This window comes from Simochromis diagramma, unplaced genomic scaffold, assembly GCF_900408965.1.
Source record: "Simochromis diagramma unplaced genomic scaffold, fSimDia1.1 OVJJ01000545.1, whole genome shotgun sequence".
Lineage (NCBI taxonomy): Eukaryota > Metazoa > Chordata > Actinopteri > Cichliformes > Cichlidae > Simochromis > Simochromis diagramma.
This window is the reverse complement of record NW_024387371.1, coordinates 404,420-425,940: the sequence shown is the minus strand read 5'-3', so window position 1 is coordinate 425,940 and position 21,521 is coordinate 404,420. Positions and strand designations below refer to the sequence as shown.

General features: G+C 39.5%; 1 protein-coding gene and 1 non-coding gene across 5 annotated transcripts; one reads left to right on the top strand and one right to left on the bottom strand.

Moving 5' to 3' along the window:
* Positions 1 to 3,515: 3,515 nt before the first annotated feature.
* Positions 3,516 to 13,612, bottom strand: LOC120718995 (tumor protein p53-inducible nuclear protein 2). Of its 4 annotated transcripts, XM_040007818.1 has the most exons (5): positions 13,285 to 13,604; positions 8,562 to 8,912; positions 7,678 to 7,854; positions 7,281 to 7,437; positions 3,516 to 7,186 (listed from the first exon to the last, which is right to left on the bottom strand). In XM_040007818.1, the coding sequence occupies exons 2-5, from the start codon at positions 8,683 to 8,685 to the stop codon at positions 6,922 to 6,924; spliced, it is 723 nt and encodes a 240-aa protein (XP_039863752.1). In that variant the 5' UTR covers positions 8,686 to 8,912; positions 13,285 to 13,604; the 3' UTR covers positions 3,516 to 6,921. The 4 variants fall into 4 exon arrangements, with proteins under 4 accessions (XP_039863752.1, XP_039863751.1, XP_039863750.1 ...); XM_040007817.1 differs by having other exon boundaries at positions 7,281 to 7,851; positions 13,285 to 13,612; XM_040007816.1 differs by having other exon boundaries at positions 7,281 to 7,854; positions 13,285 to 13,610.
* Positions 13,613 to 19,382: 5,770 nt separating this feature from the next.
* On the top strand, positions 19,383 to 19,454 carry trnaa-ugc. Its single transcript has one exon. It is a non-coding gene; the product is annotated as a tRNA-Ala (tRNA).
* Positions 19,455 to 21,521: the final 2,067 nt, after the last annotated feature.

Below are 21,521 nucleotides of genomic sequence, written 5' to 3'. Positions count from 1 at the left end.
ACATATAATGATATATTTTAAAAAGCAATACTTTTGCATAAGTGTAGTTAAATAGTTATAGATCAATGTGTAAAGATCTATGTATCAACATAGCATGAATCAGTGTGTTAAATGGACATATTTAAAAGTGGTACTGTTATTAACTGAAACCAGTATAGAAGATGAGCTAGACAGGGGTATGAATTAAAAAGGATTTGCTTCCTCCTGCTTCTTTTGAACTGGAAATGGTCAACATTTTCTTTTTCATGTGAATATGATGCTTTCAGTTATTATTTTATATGTATGAACATTTGTTACTTATATGTTTGAAATAAAGTTTTGGTTGACTGATTGAAGAACCAAAGTTCTACTGTGGTAGATCAGTAGGAATATACCAAATCCAATAGTGGTAGAGGCAAAGGGGTAAAGAACTTACCTTGAAAAATCTGACAGATTTCAGAAACAAGGTGCAGAGGAAAACAAACAAAACCAAATAAATTACATTCACCAAGCATGTAAGCTGCACGCCGGGAGATTATGGAGGTCAGGTCGCTACTTCAGTTTATTCCTCTTAGTCTGTGGTGTAAGTCTGTGTGTTTTTGCATCATTTCCTGATGATAAATGAATCCCATGAGCACAAATGAAATGGGATTTTGTGTAGCTGCTACTCTGGGACTACCATTGCTGATAAAGTGTTGCCTTGAAACCTGATTTTTAAAAAAAGAAAAAAACAGTGTCAAATGCAAAGCACTCATTATACCATCACGCCCCTAGCTTCAGGCTTCACAACAGAGAATCCATATGCATGTACAATCAGTGCACATTCTCTGTGCCCAGCAAACACATACATTTAAAGTCATCCTGACCTAATTTTCCACTAACTGAAGTCCCCTTTCTCGAGTTACATTTTATCTATGTTCACTTGTCTCATTCAGCCTTGTAGTTTCTAGTCTGAAGATCTGGTTCATGCAGCTTCCTGCTGAGATATGTATCTGAACTGTGAAGTGTTGACGTATTGTATATATGATCTAATCTCATACAGTACATCTTCTAACATTCAGATTAAGATGCTCGGGGCATGCTTTGCAAATTCAAGAATCACTGTATATTCTCTGTGAATGGAGGAATGATATATTAAAAATTACCACATAGTTTAATTTCTGTTCTCTATATCGAAGCATAATGTCGTGTTTTATTATTGTGCTTTTATTATGTGAACCCTGAGCTTTGCATTTTTGTGTTTCCCTATACTTCAAAAACCATTAGTTTGACTTAGACTTTTTTAACTGTCAGTCCCCAGTGTCTAATGAATACATCCTCTGTAGTGATTAATCTTACTTTCTTGCACTCAAAGACATTTTTAAAGTTCCTGAAAACTTCTTGCACCGACTAAAGGGCTGGACTGTGGAGAAGTAGTAACTAACTTGATAAGAGTCTTGTTAGCACGATTTAAACAGGAAAAAGTAAACAAAGAAGTGTTTGCAAATGTTATCATGGTGACCTTTATGTCTCTACATTCTAACTTGGATCCTCTTTTGTTGTTAATGATTAAAAATATTTGGAGGAAGCTTTGGGGGGCAGGCTCTAACTTGCCATATCATAGAGCTGAGTAATAGCGGAGAACTGTAAAGTCAACAGATGTATGAGTAAAGGCACACACATTAAGAGAAATGCGCTCCATACATATCATAAACCATTTACCATCATAAACAGTGAATGACCGCGAGAAAGAAACCGGAAGTACTCCTGGCCGCTAGGGGGGAGTAATGGGCCCGATGTTGACTGGCAGCAAACCCCTCAGAGCGTTAAAACATTGCAGGCGCTGTCCTTGTTAGAACATTCAGGGTCATTGGGTTAGGTTTTGAAACAAGAACATTTTAAGGTACGTGAGGCGCTATCCAAATTAAGCTTCATTTAGATTCTTTTGTTCACTTGTATTTTGCACATTGGTTTGCATTTTTACCAGACAGCAGCAGTCTGTGCTGGATCAGGACAAACAGTAGTGGCAGCTTTGAGAAATCCAAATAATAAAAAGTATTTTGGTTTGTTTAAAACAATGAAAAACCATGCTGTGTGACATAATTATTTTATTTTATTTTTTAAATCCTCGTCAGCCTTTTAAGTTTCCTGCTCAGCTTGGACTAATGTACTCAAAGCTAAGCATAACAGGACTCCACCCAGTTTCAGTCCACAGACAGTACTCTCTTTAACCACACCTGTCTATTCGCTTGTTCCCTTTTTGCAAACAGTTACATCTGCCTACAAAAAAAACCTACTTTCATCAGCAGTTAAGACACTTAAAGAACTGCCTATATTCAAATAGGTGTACTTAAAGGTACTTGCTACTTGGTAGCCAGGTCTCAGCAAACTAATGCAAAACAAACACTGTGTTTTTGGTGGGCAGAGAGGAAAACATCATCAATGCCACCAATGAAATTTTCATGTCTAGCTTGCAAATAGAAATTTGATAAAATGTGTATGGTTTTATATTGTTAATAGCAAGCACATGCCAAATATATCCCCTGCTCTCTCTCCAAACAAATACAACGTGTCCATGCTCTCATACGACAATCTTTATAAATTCCACTTTATATATTAAGTGTTATTTCAGCTGCTCTTCTCTATGCTAACACATTCTTACTTTCAGTTCATATGTATCACTAGATTAGCATACCTTTTTGAGTGTCACTGCCACTGCATGAAACAGAAAAATATACTTAAGGGAAAAAAAGACAAAATCATTAAACAAGCATTAAACAAACTGACCCTCTGTGTTTTGAATATCATAAAAAGTCTTCCCTTCACACACGTCTGGTAAAAGAAAGACTTTAGAAGGAGTGTAGAACAAGTCAAAATGTGGGACATTGTCTCCAGATGTGGGACAGGGGGACAAGGAATAAACATGCTAAAGAGGGACATCTGGTCACCTTAACCCTACACTGTACAATTATTTGGTTAAATACTTCAGCTATAAAATTTTATAATCCAACCAATTTGGATATTTATAATGCCAAGTCACAAGCCATATAGCGGGTGGCTGTAGCTCAGGTGGCAGAGCAGGTCAGCCACTAATCAGAAGGCTGCCTCCTGGCTGCATGCCAAATATGGCATTGGGCAAGATATTAACCCCATGTTTGCCTACTGGTGGTGGTCAGAGGGCCAGTGTCCGGCAGCCTCGCCTCTGTCAGTGTGTCAGTGCGCCCCAGGGCAGCTGCTACAATGTAGCTTGCCATTGCCAGTGTGTGAATGTGTGTGTGAATGGGTGAATGACTGAATGTAGTGTAAAGCGCTTTGGGGGTCCTTAGGGACTGAGTAAAAGCGCTATACAAATGCAGGCCATTTACCATATATAGTTTAATATTCACAATTATTGCACTTTCAACCAGGTGCTTATGCATTATTTCTAAATGTTAGGCTATAAAATAATAACACTAAGTGTTATAATAATAAGTACTACGGCCTTTTTAAGATTTCCTATGTAAGACTGCATTCCAACACCTCTTTTTGCGGTCCCACATGAAAATAATGACACGAGATTCAGGTGTTAACCTGAGCATTTATTGTTGTTATTGTCGTGGGGGTATTTTTGGCAGGGTACCTGTGTTTTCTGAATGGATGTTGGACAACCCATCCGTTGATTTTTGCATAGGTCTTGCCTGTCAGTGGACAACTGTCCGCTTTGGGTGTGGAAAAAAAAATCAGTACATCACAAAAACCATGCAGAAATAGTGAAAGGCACAATCACCATAGATATCAGATACATCAAATTTTATATGTCTATATCTTTCATTTTCATGGAGGGGAGGGAGGGTGTACTAACTGAGATGTAACATGGGGGGGAAACCCCAAGTGTTTTGAAGCTGCCGTCATATTAGGGCACGACGTAAAACATGTGAAACTCCCCAGACATTCAACGCTTTCATTTAAAATATTATATTGTCGAACAACTCTTCTAATAACTATATGGGAAAATACAAGCATGTTCTATTGTATTTTTATAATACATTTCTTTTTTTTTTTAAATATATAAACTATATGTCTACTGCCTCATTTTGTCACTATCCACATCCCACATCTGCTATAGGCTCAACACAGTGGGTGCCCACTCCCTCCCCTGCAAGTTTTGAATGACCTTGCCTCCTAAAACCACACATTGCAATAATCACACACAACATACCTAAACATGTTTCCTTTTTTACATTTCATTGCTGATAAAGGACAGAAAATAAAAGTAAATGAAATTTGCAGCATCAGTGGTATCTGCGGCGATTTGGCATGCACCCATAATCCACCTGTGATCTCTCATCATTAACCTGTTTTTTCTGTTTTCCCCTCAAACAAGATGCTTCCTCTGAGGCACAGTGAGAATAGTAAAAGCCCCTTGGAGAGAGTGTGAAAGCCTAAACAGAGATATCTTGATGTGTATGTGTGCAGGCTCATCACCTCAGATACACCCACTGCACTTGAGAGACTGACAGGATACATTATAGCCACCCTTAAAGCAGAAACATTTGTAATTTAATAAAATGAAGTAATTTGTAGGATTATTGACAGAAAAAAAGGTTTAGCATGTGACTCAAGAACCACACAGGACATCTATTTTCTCGATGTATCTCAGTCTGTCCTTTTAACACTTCAGTACGGTCATAAGACTGGACCCTCAACAGCATTTACACAGCAGCTGGCGCTGTGTCGAGTGGGCCCTCTGGAGGGCAGTGTTTGCCTATGGCACGTCAACTCTGAGCCTATATCTTTTTTTCTTTTTTAAATGGTGCATCTCAACAAGGTGACACTGAAAATGGAGCAATGACACCACTTGTGGCCCTCCTGGTTTAAAAAGCGAGCACAGAGATGCGGCAGAGACTGGATTCTCATCAGTCCCGTTGGACACAATAATGTGGACTCGAGTCCTGAGAGGCTATGACATCTAGCAAAGCATTATAAATTGTTCTGTAATATTTACAAGAAGAAAAAGATGACAGATATTTGTGTCTTTTTCGTAGGATTCAACGTATTGGGACACCTCACACACAGTCTGGGTCAAAATGAAAAGAAGAAAAAATGATCACAAAAGGAAAAAAGAAAACAAAACAAGCACACGGCACACCGCTAAAACTTTTTGACTCACAAAATGTATGACAGTGCAAACGTACATCCATTTCTCAAATAATTTACAAACATCAGTATACACTTCAGCACCATTGTTTACTATTGTTGTTGAATACATATCAGTAAGCTAGATTTTTAAGTGGACACTGTTAGAGCTGCATGTGCTAATATGAAATATGAGAACCATGAAGGAGATATCAGCAATGTGCTGCGCGTCCATGAGGAAGATGATATTTGTTGAAAGTGTTGAATCTGGGATGAAGATGCTTGTGTTAGGCTTTATAAAAAAAAAAAAAAAGTCCCGTGAAGACAGTGCTTTTATCCATAAAAGGGACAGACGTAAAAATGCTCTCTGTGTTGGTGTTCACATGGATAACATAAGATCACAGCACACACTGTGTAAAAAGAATGACTGATGTGTGTGCTGGGCACATTGCTTTAGTTTACAGAGGACACAAATAATGATAATCGTGCTGTTTTATGATCTGCAGGGGGAGAAACGATTATAATGTGTTGACTTTAAAAAGCCCAAATGTCTACTTTCTGTTTATCTGGCAGGGAACAGTTTAGATTTTCTCTCCGGTTGGAATCATGCAAACAGAAACAGTCCAATAAAATTACTGTTTACGAGACAAAGTAAGCAGAAAAACACATGACAAAACAAAATAATGAGTTACCACCGATACCGCCCTGCACTTACTATGACCTGCCATACCCTGTAACCCAAAGGCTAGCCTTGGATATTTCCACTGCATTTATAATCCTCACCTTTAATGACTATAGAAGTGCCAACGACAACTATTTGAATATGCAAAAGCAGCAGCTGTACTCTAAAAGCTCTCCAATAAAATGTGATGTTACATTTTAAGGACTCAGGCTGCTCAGAGGGTTACGTTACACTTTCCTGTGAACCTTTCTCGTTAAACCACCTCAGTCTTCATTCAGTTATGTTCCAATTCATCATGTCTTTTTGCTTTACTCTTTAATCTGTTTTGCTCTCGCCATCATCAACTTGCTGTTATCCTTCACAAAGTAAGAAGAGAGAAAATCTCACAACATTTGGTTTCCTCTGATGAAATCGGTTGCTTCATGTTTCCTGGGCTTTGTCGTGTACTTTGCTCATTAGCGCACCAAATTGGAGAGAAACAAATGTCTAGTGAATTTCCTCTCCCCCTCGTCACACACGGTATATCCTTCCACCTCTTCTGAACTATTAAAAAAAAAATCATATTTTGATTGAATCCTTTTATCTCTTTAACATAAAGCTTTGAAGACATGATGACTTGTTTTTGGTGTTATAAAGAAAAAAACCTGTCTTGCATTGTTTCCACCGGAAAAATCAGAAAACTGTTATTCCAGCCAGAGAAAAATAAACTTCAATTTGAGTTTATTGTCTCCAAAATAATTAAATACATTTAACGGAGGTGTATTAGCTGAATTAATTTCTCTAAAATAAAATGCACTGTGGAGGAATGAACTTGGGGAGGCAAGATTGGACAGAAACTTTATAGAAATCAAGTTTTTCGTGCTTTTCAAGCATTATTATTACTACGAATAGCTTCTTTTAAGATTTTAAAGACTTTTTTTGTGGTTTGGATACTGCGTCGGACAATAAGTAGTAAAAAGGTCAACAACATCTACTCAGAGGGTTCGGTTTCATAACACCAGAATGGGAATTGAGCTACCAGGTGAAGTCAGATTATGTCTAAACAACAAAACACTACTGTTATCTTAAGTGCAACGGAAATTAAAAATGCTGTGGTTGACTGCGTTTATTCATGTGTGACTACTAATGCCCTCAGAGTAAACAATGCCCCATGTGCGCTGGGGAGTTTAGTGGCAGAAGTTACGCTTGCTGGGCTGGTGAAGGAAGGTGTTTCTGGTGTGGGCTGCGTGGCGAGGGATCTGCTCCCTGGTGCGGTTTTGGCGTTGGATGCGGTTGCGCCCCAGATGGCGGCGTTCCACTCGGGCTTTGCTACGCTGGACCCTGGCCACTTGGGTGACCTTGGCCAGAGCACCGGCCTGGGCAGCTGCTCCACGGCTCACCCTGGTGGGCATAGTGCCGTGAGTGGCGGGGACCGAAGCTGGTTCAGCCGCTCTGATGGAAAAGAGAGAAAAGATAACATAGTTATGCTGATGCTGGGGAAAAAAGTGGATAAAGGGCAGGTATATTTTTAGCCAATCGCTCTCACCTCACGCTGCCCCCCAGGCTAACCATGCTTTCCTCTGCCACTGCAGACAGGTTGCTGTTGGACACCATGGACAGGTTGCTCGGGGAGACGTACACAGACATGCTGGGGTGCTCTATGAGCAGGTCTTCCATCGGGCTGGCCTCTGCAGTGGCTCCCTCTGCAGTGAAACAGGGGGGAGGGGTGACAAACCAGCTCTCATCCATGCAGCCTCTCTCTGAGCCTGCCCTACTGCTACACTCACTGCCCCCACACTCACTCCCAGAGCCTGGGGACATTGACGGCGTGGAGGAGGGCGTGGACAGTCTGACCCGTCTTGGCAGGGTCACGGGTGTAGTAGCACCCATGTCTGATGGGCTGGGGCTGGGACAGGACACAGGGTCTACTAATGCTACTGCACCTTGTGGCCGGCCTTTATGTGTCCTACGACGCTTGTGAGGGGGGTGGGGGACAGGGGCCGGGCATTCAGTCCTTGTACGTGCGTCTTGACGATTTGACAAGTTATTCTCTGGGAATGATTGTGCGATCAGTGGGATTCCTGACTCATCATCAACCTGCATCATGCAGTCAGACTCTTCTGAGCACATGGCAGCGATGAGATGGTTCAGATGAGAGGGGGGTCAGGGTGGGGGAAGATGTTGCACAAGTTATGCAAATGTGGCAGATTTTTCAAAAAGCCATGCAGGTCAAAGAAGGGATCACATACGCACGCACACACATACCAGTGTGAGGAATGTAAGGGTATTTAAAAAAATTGGAGGAAAGGAAGAGGGGGGAGGAGGGGTAAGGAAACATAAAAGAGTCACATCATTAGTTGTGTTGACCCTCTAAAGCTGTGATTATGTCATTGACATAATTTCTGCCTTGACTCTGCTGAGAGGTACTTTTATGTTATGTTGTTTGCTTGGCTTCTTCTGAGCAGGCATTAAAGCACATTCTCATACTTTAAAATTGTCTTTGTCATGATCAAGATCATAAACAAAGTGGAAGGAGATGCATGTTCACAGGTAGCTATGTGTTTCCGCCATTTGACAGACAACACAACCTTTGGCATGGCAGCAATATGGATGAGCGGCAGTGTAGCTGAGCCACGCCCTTATCATAATACTTCACCCCATCTCATCATCCCACTGTTGTTATCACTACACTTCATATATTAGTCAGTATCATAAACATGCACAGCAGCACACAAAGCATAATTTGACTATTTCCTCACTTTTGATGTAGCTTTTAAAATAACCATCCCTTCAACACAAGCCCAGCACAATGCTCTCTCTGACTCACCAGGCAGATTGACAATCATCCATCCCTCCTCGTCGGCCTCAGTCACACATGGGTTGGGTCCCTTCAGCTCAGCTGCCACCTCTTCCACCTCCCCAAACAGCAGGTTGCTAAGACGCTGAAACATTGCTGCGCGTATTGTCAAGTGTTGATGACTCTGGTGCTTTTGTTGTGGTGCACAAAGAAAAAGCTGTAGCTGCCTTTTTGAATTTCTTGTCGGTTGCTATTTTACGCTGTTCTTTGATTATTTTTTTCCCCAACTTGAAGCCTCTTGCTGGACCTTGTTTTGACAAACAGGTGTGGACAGGCTTCTGTAGTGCAAATATAAGGTTTCACTTGGTTTGGAGCAAAGGCCTGAGGGAGAGGGAGAGAGGAAAAAGGGGATAATTAGTTGCAATGAAAAGATGAAACATACATTAGATAAAGAGAGTAAGAAATAAAAGAGGTCAGGATTATTTAAAAATGCAATGCAGTCATTGTTTTTAGCCTGAACTCAAACCTTAGTGGCATTAAAAGTGTTGCTCTTTTTAAAAAAATTACTATTATTATTTTGAACATTAACGTGTTAATTAGAAGAGGTGGGAATCTTATAATGAGTTTATAAAACAACAGGGCTTTTTTGAAAAAACAAACAAACTTCAACAACACTCACTTTAAACACTTTATATTTTAACACTTTTGAAAGGTCACAGAAAACTGAAAAAAAAATGTTTTGACCACTTGGGGGCTGCACATCAACACTGTGCCTGTCATTCATTTGGCATCTTACTTCTGGCTGCTGTGTTTTTGGTTGCCATGCACCCCTGAGGGAATATTTGGCCTTAGCAGCTAAACATCTCCTCATATTTGCAAGATAGTTGCTAATTTTGCCTGCCTGTCCAGGTAAATGTGTTAATGAATGCGTTTTTTTAACAGTTACTGCAGTAATAGTAGATGAAACTAAACAAAAGGACAAATACTTGAAAGATGCTGAAATATTTTTTAGAGCTGAGAACGATCGAATAATAATTACAGGTTTGTTACTACAAGCAATCTCGTGCAGTGATTTCCAAAATGTGGGTCGGGCCCCCCCTAGTGGACTGTGAAGGTACTGCGAAGTTACATAAGAAACAGGAGTTAATGAGTTAATCAGCAAGCCAGTGTGTAATAACTACACTGCCCTCCCCTATTAGGTCAAGAAAACCAATCAACTCTCAGTTTCTAGACAGATGGGCAGAGCACAGAAGAAGAAGAAGAAGAAGATTTTGGTATTCATCTAATACCAAGTAAATATAGGGCCAGTATTACTGATACCAGTACCAATACTGATACTTTTAACCTATAAAGGCAGCTTATGTAGGGGAGAGCAGTGTGTCATGGTTTGTGAGTTGAATCAACATTCATTTGCATTTCTGTGCAAATTTGAATGAAGACTTTTCATTGTAATTTATTGTGGTTGTGATTAATTATTAGCTAATAAAACAAAACACACCTTTCAGTTTTGCGTGTATTTAGAAATTATTAATTTTGAAATAATTAAGTATTTAACACAATTAAGAAGGCAACATAGTGAAACAAAGTATCTGTCCAGTGTTGGTATCCACCTCTAGAAAAAGGTAGGCAAAACTAAAAAAGGTATATTTACAAAGAGCCACACTCTTACAAAACCAAGTAATGTGTGTGTACACATGTGAAAGATGCAAAGAAAACCAGAAACATTGTGACAGCAGGTGCAGAGGCCAAAGGACGAGGATGTGAACTACATGTGAACACACTGATGTAATGTTAACCTGAAGTTTAGCTTATGTGACAATGTTCTGCATGTTCGAAGGTTGAGTTTTATTTAAACTGAGTATATAGGGCAAAGAGACCCAAGAGATCACAGAGTTCAACACGCTCTGCAACTGTCTGACACAGTTGTTTTTGTTTGTGAATTCAAGGTTAGTGTTTATTTACTAAAGGAGAGGTTCGATATCAGGCCATAACCTATTTAAGTAATCATCACATTCAACCACAGTCTCATTTGCCCCAGAAATCTCATTGACTATAATGTAAAGTGTATGAAGCTGAACTTTCTCACTAAATAAATGAGAAGGTTAGTAAAGATAAGGTGAAAGACAAGGATTTATAGAGCAAAGAGTCATGGGAGCAGATATGCATGGATGCATGATGGGTTTCTGTCCTTATTTGGAGAATCACCATGATAACGGAGCAAAAAAGGGAAGACACATCCTAATTGCAGTCATACAGAGCATGCTTGTGGGATTGCTGATGTCAGGTGCTTGAAGTGATACGATAAGATATGAAATAAATCAAGTGAAGCAGTAACTGGTGCAAAAAGAAAAAAAGCTAAACCTTTCTTTAAATGATGAAAGCAATTTAACTTGTTATATATATAATTAAGTTACTGTCATACACTCATTCTTTTTTAAATGTATTCAGTTAAGTTATTGTCTTGTGTTGTGTTGTCTTATTTGTGTTGTGTTTTGTTGTGCATAGTGCCGATGCAGGACAGTTTCCAATGTTGTTGTACTATTGTACTAGGTATGACTGTGCAATGACAATAAAGACTTATCTTTCTTATCTCTTATCTCTTAATTAAAAAAAGATCTGGGTTGCATGACCTGTTTTTTAGATCTTGTGAGAAAAAAAACATTCAGTCACTAAACAATGACTATGAAATGTTTTTGAGGAACTGTCTTTCAGCTGATGCGGTGCAGTGCATACCTCAGCACAAAGATTAATGCATTCCTTGACTAATAAAGCATTAAGTCATGGGACTATGACAAGTAAATTCTGATAAACAACGTTTTTCAGGCCTCAGTGCTGCTTTGCATAAGGTGGAGAGGAGATCCGCACAATAAACACCCAACATGGACTCGTAAGAAGCACTTCCCTGACCATTTTGTTAGCTTGCCAACTGAGAGCTACTGATTGGCCTTATAGGTACTGACACTGCCAAAAGGGCCCAAAGAAACAATGATAGCTAATGACCAGATGATGTATGTTTTGTGGAAACCTTGTCAAATCCACCCATTAACACAATGACAAAGATTCATGATGCTGACTGTCTTGTAAAAAAGCAGAAAGATATGTGTTATCTGAAAGTTAAAAGCAATAAAAGTGACTCTCGCTCATTACATTTTCCCTTTCTTTTTCTTTATTATCACTGCTTGTAGCTGAGCATATGTACAGTACAGTAGGAAATAAGAGCTGATTGAATATTTCTTGTGAGGTAAATAATATTTTCATAACACATTTTATTTTTTCTATTTTAGGATACCTTATCTGGCCAGGGACAGCAGGTGACATTTGGCCCTCTAGGGTAACTGTAGCTCATTTATAGTTTATATGATCACTGATGCTGTTAGATAATAAGGAGACCTTACAGGTCAAAAGGAACTATATATATATATATATATATATATATATATATATATATATATATATATATATATATATATATATATATATATATATATTAGACTGTACCTCAGATACAGAATTGGCATGAATAATGCAGAAGAAAGCCTTCTTACATGTTGAACAAGAAGTTTTGTGGATTTATTAAAATGTGGCAGTAACACAACAGTATATATTTAATATGTTCCGGATTTATAGGCAGCTCTATTGATTGAGGTTTTTTATTTTATTTATTTCATAAGAGGAGTGGGCGGGGCTCCCGAGAAGTAAAAACAAGTTGCGTCTGACGTCACGCCACTGACACTGACGGAGAGGATCCAGCCTATTTTGCGACCGGAGGAAAAAAGAAAATCGGTCAGAATAACAAACAGGGGAAAAATATCGAGATTTTCTGATCGCGTGTTTGCAGTCGACATAGTTTTCGTGTTTGATCTGCATTTTGCAACACGGTACCGAAAAACCATCCGTGTGAGAGCGGCTGCTGTTGTCGACGGCTGTCGTCTGGACTTCAAACGCTTATGAAAAAAATATGCAGCGGTGTTTACGTTTCCAACACAAAGAATAGCCTCTTCATGTAAAATAAAACATCGACCTCGATGCCAGAGCGTCGACGAGCCCAGAGAAGACGCGACTTTCTGCGCAGGGTATCCAGGTTAAACATGAATTATCCGTATAAGCTCTGGCTACAGCTGAGGGGTCAAAGCAATGACAGTTGTGGCTCAGCAACACTGCACGAAAGACAGGAGAAAAGAGGCTCCTGAATACACAGCGAGTCGGTTATTTGACAGAGCAGCTCAGGTTAGGCCTGGTGTATTTTTAGTGGAAATCAAAACCTAAAAAGGTCGACCTGCAACAAATACATCAACATCCGCCATCGACTCCACACCAGCATTTGGTGCAGTTTGCAAAACAACGACTGCTGGCGTCCTATAGGATTAATCTATATGCAGGCTGGTGTCATTTCTGCAGCTGCAGGACGTCGAATCGACCCAACTAAGGCTGTTTGGGCCTATAACATACTGCTTCCCCATCTATTCATGTCCTATTAACAGGTCATTTCATAGTATAAGAAAAAACACACACTCAAAGGCAGGCCAAGACAAAGGGATGCAATTCAATAATAAGACTCCCTATGATTTCACGACAGCTGATATGTAATGGGTATTTTTTATGAATAACCTTAAAAGGAAAGCAGCAGGTTCAATTGCAAAGATGTAGGTTAGTCTGATGCCTCTTTAAAAGCACAGTTAGACACAAAACACACCGAGCGTTTAATCTGGAAAAAGAAATAGAGATAAAAAATACAGAAAATGAAATAGCTTACCTGCCCTTGCAGTGTTATTCAAGTTGTAAACGAGATCTCACACACAGTAGAAACGACAACTCTTAAAGCATAGCTTTAGATAGCCTTTATGTGAGGTAGTTAGAACACCATTATATAAAAATAAAAGGCTTTCTTCTTAGAAGAAGGGCTTCGTGTAAAAATGTTTACACGGACGTTTTCAGATCATAACATCTGCAGCTTTCCCCTCCTTTCCTCTAGTTTTTACGCTGCAGATTTTCCTGTTTATTGCTGCCTCCAGCTGATCCTCGGATCAGAATGTAGAGCGTACAAAACAGCTGATTGTGAGATCACTCAGAGCCACGCCTATCACCCCGCCCACGCCAAAGAAAGCGGCCAATCAGAATATTACACCCGATGCAAGCCGGTCTACTTGGTGACAGGGTGGGGGCTGGGCAAGATGAGCCGTCAACCTGCACCCAGATGGAAAGGGTGACTTCACTGGGAATCTGAACTCTAATCAGCTTCCACGAACAGCATCCGTGGTTTTTGAAAGCTGGGCTGGGGGGAGGTAAACTGACTCTGGGTCTGTTTTCACACGTCTTTAATATAGGACTAGGAAAAAGTAGGATGTAGAAATGAAAGTATTTAAACTATCAAGAGAATGAGAAAGAGGAATCTGATGCAACAAACCGGTTATGTCACCATCTGAATGGAATTTGAACCACAGACACAACATGTTTGCAATAACTTTGTGTGATCCAGTTTTAGTGAGGCCTTTGCAGTTAATTTTTAACATATTAGGGGCCCAAATGTGATATGAGGTGAAATCCTATAAACAAGATATTTAAAATATGAAACAGTATCATTTCCGGTGTAGTTTTTACTTCTACTCATATGCTGGATGCTGGACAACACTGACAACAGCAATCTCATTTGCATGTTTTTCCCTGAGGGTGACTTATTTACTAAAACCTCAAATATTCAAATCATTTAATAGCCGCAGTTTACATCATGTTAATTTTTTCTTGTCCGGTGATGCTGGTGGTTTTACTTTACATTTCAATAGTAAATAAACCTCATTCTCTTCCCCTTCAGCATATTTTTTTTCATTCCACTGGTGGGGACGACTTTTGCTTTTCAGCCTATATCGGCCAATCATATTTGCTATTTTGAATGCAGCTTTTGTGTAACCAATGGGATTTTTAGATGTTTGAAATACCCCTTGTGGTCACTTTTGTACCCAGCAGTTTGTAAAGCAATGAGATTATCCACTGCTCTTTGTGTTAGCACATTGTGACTGTTCCCATTACTGTGTGTGTTTTATACATGTGTGTTTCTTTAGGTGTTGTGTTTTTTTATAAAATACATATTGTATAATGATTAATAGAAATGGTTCTTGTTGGCAACATGCATGTTTATGTCTCCATGGGTGTGTACCTGCATGCTTCTCAGTCATCATTCAGGGTGAAACATACCTCTGTTCTTCTAGCTGAAACTCAGCCAAACACATAATGACTTATTTAAATTTTATAACATGGCTGCTATAAATTTGGGAATTATTCAGTAGCAGCTGGTCCTCTTTAAATAAGTGGATAACTGTATGTATTCACACCTTATCAGATGCAACTTGCTAGTACTGGATTGGAGCTCCTTTTGCCCCCAGAGCTGCTTTAATAGTTCATGGCACTGATCCAACAAGGTGCTAAAGGTTCCACACAGTCCATATTAAAATGATACCATGATGCAGATTTGTCAGCTGTACATCCAAGATCAATCTTCGGTTCCACCACATCCCAAAGGTCATCTATTTGATTGAGGTTCTGCGACTGTGCAGACCACCTGAATACATCAAACTCATTGCCATGTTCAAAAGACTACTTTGAGTTCATCTGAGCTTTGTGACATGGTGTGTTAACAAAATGATGGGTATGCTGTAGTCATAAAGTGTTAGGCCTGGTTAGCAAGAATAGTCAGGTAGGCTATGGCATTTAAACAAGGCTTCACTGGTGCTAAGGGAACCAAAGTGTGCCAAGAAAATATCCCCACACAATTAAACTACCAGCAGCAGCCCAAACCGTTGATAAAAAACAGGACAGATTCAAGCTTTCATGTTGTTTACAACAAATCCAACAGACTAGTGTCTGATTTTCCACAGCAGAAATCGAGACTCCTCAGACCAGCCAACGTGAGGCCACGCAGTCTGCTGCTATATCTGATTCAAGGTTTGCTGTTTTGTGCAGCTGCTTTTCTGCTTACCTTAGATAAATATGTGGTTATTATTTGAGTTACTAGCTCAAAGCAGTCTCGCCATTCTCCTCTGACCTCTAACATCAATAAGGTATTTTCCCTTTTTTGGGCCATTCTCTGTAAAATCCCAGAGATAGCTGACACTGACACTTGCTTTCAATTTCTGATGCTTAGTTTGAACTTCAGGAGCTCTTCTAGACCAAAATGTAGATATGCACTGAGCTGCTGCTATGTGATCGCTGATTAGATATTTGCACTAAAAAGCTGGCAAACAGGCATACCGATTAAAGCGGCAGCTGAGTGTGAGAGCTTTTAATTGTAAATCTGTTGGTGTATTTCTTAAGAATAGATTATAATAAACATGTTATTAAAGGCCTATGCTTATATTTTTAAGTTAAAAAGCTTTTACACAATGACAAGAGCATGATCTTGAAATTTCTCCATGGTTGATTTAGCCAGAAATGCTGTCTTATATTTTGAAGCATCTTTGAACTTGAGTAATAAGACCAGGGTGTGTGACTGGATGTCTCAAATGCAAACAAACAAATGTGCCACACCTCTCATGTTTCACACACATTCTTTGAGAGCTAGTTTTTTCTGCTTTAGACATTTGGTATGTAATTGCTGCCTGCTCACAGACAATGAGTTCAGCACGAGCTTTCTAACGTCAGGTTGATAAGGTTTCGGCCTATACGGTTACCAGGTGCTTGGCAACTCATGAAGACACAGACTCATTCACCCTGCAGTGATGATGATATCTCAACCCCAGTAACACAGTGAACACAAACATTCAGGAAGAGCTATCTGTGCTTGTGTTTGTGTAATGTCTGTGTTCTCAAACTAATCAGTACATGTCACTGGCTCGCTCCTGTGTACATCTTTGTAAAACACTTTGTCAGTCGCTATGACGTGCTTCAGATGCTTTTTAAGGTGTTAGCAATATGCTGCAATGAATAGCAGCACAGCCACACCAGCTTGCTCACAGAGAAGAGAGGCTCCGGTTTTCCATTTTCTGCCTAAGGCTATAGAGCTTTTTCCTGCATTCGCGGATTCCCACAGTTTCCCCTACCAGCTGGAAAAAATATAGGTGAAAGGTCAGAGCAGTATTTCCCTCTCTAGCTCCCTTATTCCCCCTCCCTGTCTGGGTTCACGTTCATGGTCATGTTCCTATTTCACAGCAAACCTGTTCTTTTCATGGCCAACACAGCTAACCCAGGTTCCCAGCAAGAGAAGGATAACACTGTGGTGAAATACAGAGGCGCAGCAATGATTCAGCTCACTTGGAAGTCCAGCTTTTTTGCATGTTGAAGCTTGAATCAGACAATAAAGTGAGTTCCTGACTGGAACAAAACAAATACTGATGGGACTTGCTGGGAGCAGGAGAGACGATTAGGACTTAGTGTTCACAGAAATTTGTGTTTTACTTCTAAACAACATTTTCAGTTTGATCTTCAGAGAATTTATTTTCTTCGTGGTTTGCATAAAATCTTTTTGTATTTTGGCTCATAAATCAAATCGACTGATCTGACATACTTTCAAAAGTATGTCACTTTGTTTTGAGTCGACTCCCAGCATTACCTTATTCACCTCTTCTTCACCCTGTTATGAAGGCTTTATTTTTGGTGCCCCTCTCTTCTTTCGGGCCTTTCTGCTTCTGCGTAGCTGGCTGTCAGCTGATGATAAGACAGTAGCCCCAGGAGATAGGAGGTCAGACAACTTAACAGTGCCAGAAGTAAAGTAAATGACACACATTACAAGGGGTGGAGAACTGAAAGGACTAATTGAATAATCTGCGAGTTTCTTCTGATATTTGTATAAAAAAGGTGTTAATGGCTTAAAAAGTTTACCAATACTATTACAGTTCACAGGGGAATCAGAGGTGCCACACTCTTTGGAAGTCATCTTTTTGATATTGGTCACTCAAAGAAGTGATAATGCTAATTTAGTAGGTACTAGAGCACCAATCATTAGGATTTATACTCTAGGAATTATGAGCCTCTGTACAAAAGATATTTTAATCTGTATAAAAATGACAGACTGACTGACATTGCAGTTTGTAGGGTTTAACAGTACGTTATATGTTGAAACAATTCATTACTTCCTACTTCCTCGAACACCTTTAGGTAAAACAAACACAGGCAGAGGTACAAAACTGGAGTGCACATCTCTATCCAGAAAAACAAAAGAAAACCCACAAAAATCTATAAGTGGTATCATCGTGCCAAAGAAGCTCGAGGCAAGTGACTGTAATGTTTAGTGTGATTCATCAGTGTCCTATGCAGTCGAAGAGCTGTCGTAAGTAAGTGAATTTCATAGCAGCTTGTAGCCCTATTTTCATGAGTTGTTGAATATGTGGCGTTATGAATACTTTGTCTACATCAGTTTGATCATATGGGGGAGAAAAAGGTTGCATAATCCTGCCTCAATGAGGTTTGCAATGCAGCCAGTGGAGGGTAGTAATGACACCAAGATGCAAAGCCACAATTTGATTGTGAAGAGAAGACTTGCTAATAAATGTATTTATTTTTAAGGCTTTTAAGTATATTTTTGAAATCTGGTAAGAGCTAGACTTACTGATCAGCTCTGTTTTACTTGGATATGGTAGCTCTACCACCAAAGCTCATGCACTGGTCATCTAACTTTGCAAGTGTTAAGACTACAAGAACATTGTCAAAACATAAATATCAAACCATTCTTTTATAAATCCACACTATAACTAATCCACACTAACTGTATAAACTACTGTAATATGTAACACTGTATACAGAAACACTTGAAACTCCAAAGTTGGAGTCTTCCTCTTTGACACTGTCCAGTGTAACATCTGGAGGTCTGTGGCCTTAGATAAAGAATTCCTTTTTGGATCTCATATTGCATACAGCCTGTCTGTACATGCAGCACTCTACAGTCCCCAGATAACCCTCACCACATAATGGTTGTCAGCCTTTCCTTATTACTCAGCACAGACTCAGCATGGTGGCATTCTGTCACCAGTCCAAATTTACACAATTTACACAATAACAGCATCAGTGTGTGCCCATCCCTCCTCATCCTGGGAGAGCCCTGTGTAGACAAAGGCTCTCACCCTTTCTCTTCTCCTTCCTTCAGCCCTCCTTCAACCCTCAGGCCATGCGTGCATCCCATGGGTCGGGTCTGTCCCTACATGGGCAGAGCAAACAGGGCCTGTAAGTGGTGTCCTTGGCAAGGGTGTGCAGATAAACACAGAATGAGTGAGGACAGACTGTGCTCTCCAGAGGGGGCCGACAGCCCCTCGCTCGTGCTCCCCTGGAGAATATTATGAAACTTAATGAGGGGAGCTATTTTAAATTCTCTGAAGGATTAGGGTACCTAGGATGGTGAGAAGGACCTGCTTTTCAGCCACTCGTGTCAAACTCACTTCATTTCAGAATTATTATAATCAGGCTTTGTGCCTGTGTCTTTCAGTATAGTTTTAGCCCTCATCACCACCATCAGTTTATCTGCTTTACAGATAGCATGGAAAATGAGGAGCAGATTGCTCAGATGTGCAGGCTAAAAATAGCACAAAACAAGGATACAAAAAAGCAGATACATTTCCCATTCATCCATCCTGACGTCAGTTGAGTTCCTGTGTTTACAAAACCACTACTAAAAAAAACACCCCTTTGAGCTGGAGTACCTCGGGACTTTTCTTCATCCATTCAAAAAGGTAACTTACAGTAATGTACTTGTACCCAGAGAAATACTGCAAGGGTCAAAGGCTAAAGCTGTGATCTGAAATTATATAACCTGGTCTCAAGGAGAACAAAAATAACCTGCTCAACGTCGACTCATTTTACAGAAGGAATATCAACTTCCGGTTCATAAATGCGTAATGTTATATACGCAGTAATGCGCCATGATTTCCAACAGGGGATGTAGCTCAGTGGTAGAGCGCATGCTTTGCATGTATGAGGCCCCGGGTTCAATCCCCGGCATCTCCACTTCTTTTACCAGGGTTTATATTTTTTGTATGTTGTGAGTGGGGGAAGGCGAACAAATACTGCGATAACTTCTCTTTTTACGAAGCTATTATTGAACGATAACGTTTATTTTAGCAGTGATCTGATTTGGATCTAGCACTCAGGTTAAATCAGATTGAGATAAACTGTTAGCTTTTATCTGAATTTATTTTCTGAGTAGAAGCCTAGCAGCTAATCAATTGTACGCCTGTTTATTTTGCTTACATTGATTAAATCGCGTTTGCTGTACTTAGAATTTCAAGAGGAGGGTGTATGTGTGTGTGTTTTTTTTTTTTTTTTGGGGGGGGGGGGGTTGTACATTTATATTAAAAAACACGCGGCCTTTAGCAACCCAAGATCCACAGTAAAACATAATTAAATAAGATGTTGTTATAAAAATTAAACGATACACTTTTAGCGTGTTTTTGATTGGCAGGCCCTTCTTTCAACCGCCAGGAGGCGCTGAATCACATTTTATTCTTCAGCCTAACAAAGAATGTTACTGTATCTAGTCACTAAAACGTTGAGATTTATGAAAAATGGAGCAGAGGAGCAAAACTTTAACACACAGGAGTAATGAAATATAGGGTACTTTATTTTTTGTACAAATAAAAACTCGACTAGTCTGTGCTCTACGCCATTAAACGTGAATATTGGCTATTTAATATAAGCTTAAGTTTTAATTGCTATTTTAATTCATCAGATAACCTTATAAAATATGCTTACATGCTGTGCTCTAATGTCTGCACCTGTATTTATATCTTTATATTACACAGTAATGTTTTGCTAATCCAGATTATTACATTCTTCACACCATCATCAGGTTCTGCACGTCTACATCTTTATGTTTTACTTAATGCCCTTTACATTTTTGTGTTGAGGGGTCTTGAACTTAATCTTATTATCTTGTTTGTAGTTTTTATTCAGTTTGAGGAAAGGGTGAACCCAGGGACGTGAGCACCAGAGCCTCTTTGTTACATTTGTGTGTTAACAATCATTATGCAAAATACTTCCAAGACATTTTTCTGAGAAACTGAAGGGCCGGTTTGGACAGTCAGGTCCATCTTTTCAGATGCCTTTAACTATAAATGAATAAATATAAAGGTGTGGTACACATGGTGATTTTCATGTACATGAGTAAGTTGTGCTGAGTTTTCAGACAAAAGCGCAACAGCCACACCTAATCACCTGCATTTTCTCGCAGTATGTCATCAGGTCGTGTATGTCTCTTAGTTCTTGCAAGTCTTAATTATTAAGAGTCATAGAGTCTACAGTTCTCTTACCTAAGAGAAAACTTTGTAAGTTAATCTAACGTAGCTTAATCATTAAAAACAACCAAACAAAAAACTATGTTTATTTTACACCCACTGCAAACACAGATATTTACATATGATTTCTATTGGTGTATATTTGTCTTATTTTTACAATTGTGAAGCAACACTTTAAAAATGACCTATATTTCGTTCAAAATGCTTCCTAGAAAATAATCTAGATCCAGCCTGACCCACATAATACAGCACATTATGAACTGAAAATGTTGTATCACAAGAACCTTTACATTTCCAAAGTGTGATACATGCATACAAAGTGTCATGCAAATATTGCTGAAGGTGGGAAAGGAGGAGAAACGTCAGTCACTTTTAACACCCCAGCTGCCTGCTGCACCACGTGTTTGTCCCATTTGAAATGCACGTTTAGACGCGTGCAAAAAGTGTACCTTTAAAAACAACAACAACAAAAACAAAAAACAGAAACGCAGGAGCCACAAGCTCATCAGCGAAACAAGTTAATAAAGGATTTGTAGAGGAACCATATTGCCTACAGAGATCAGAATCTTATCAAAAACATCTTATCAAAAAGGTCAGTGTTTTATTTATCAAAGTGTTACATAACATGTTTTCTACAGAACGCATGCAAGTGTCGGTTTGCATAAAGATTTTCATTGATAACCACTAAAGAAAAAAACAAACAAACCCCACCAACAGTGTGTTTGGTGTGTGTTTCTGGGCAGGTAGGATTCTTGTGTTTCACCCTGTCATCAGCTTAAGT

Coding starts and splice junctions, on each gene's coding strand:
- LOC120718995 (XM_040007816.1), bottom strand. CDS start 8,685: ATGTTTCAGCGTCTTAGCAACCTGCTGTTTGGGGAGGTGGAAGAGGTG. Junction 7,855..8,561: donor GATGATTGTCAATCTGCCTG/GTGAGTCAGAGA, acceptor CCATGTGCTCAG/AAGAGTCTGACTGCATGATG. Junction 7,187..7,280: donor AGCCTGGGGGGCAGCGTGAG/GTGAGAGCGATT, acceptor CTTTTCCATCAG/AGCGGCTGAACCAGCTTCGG.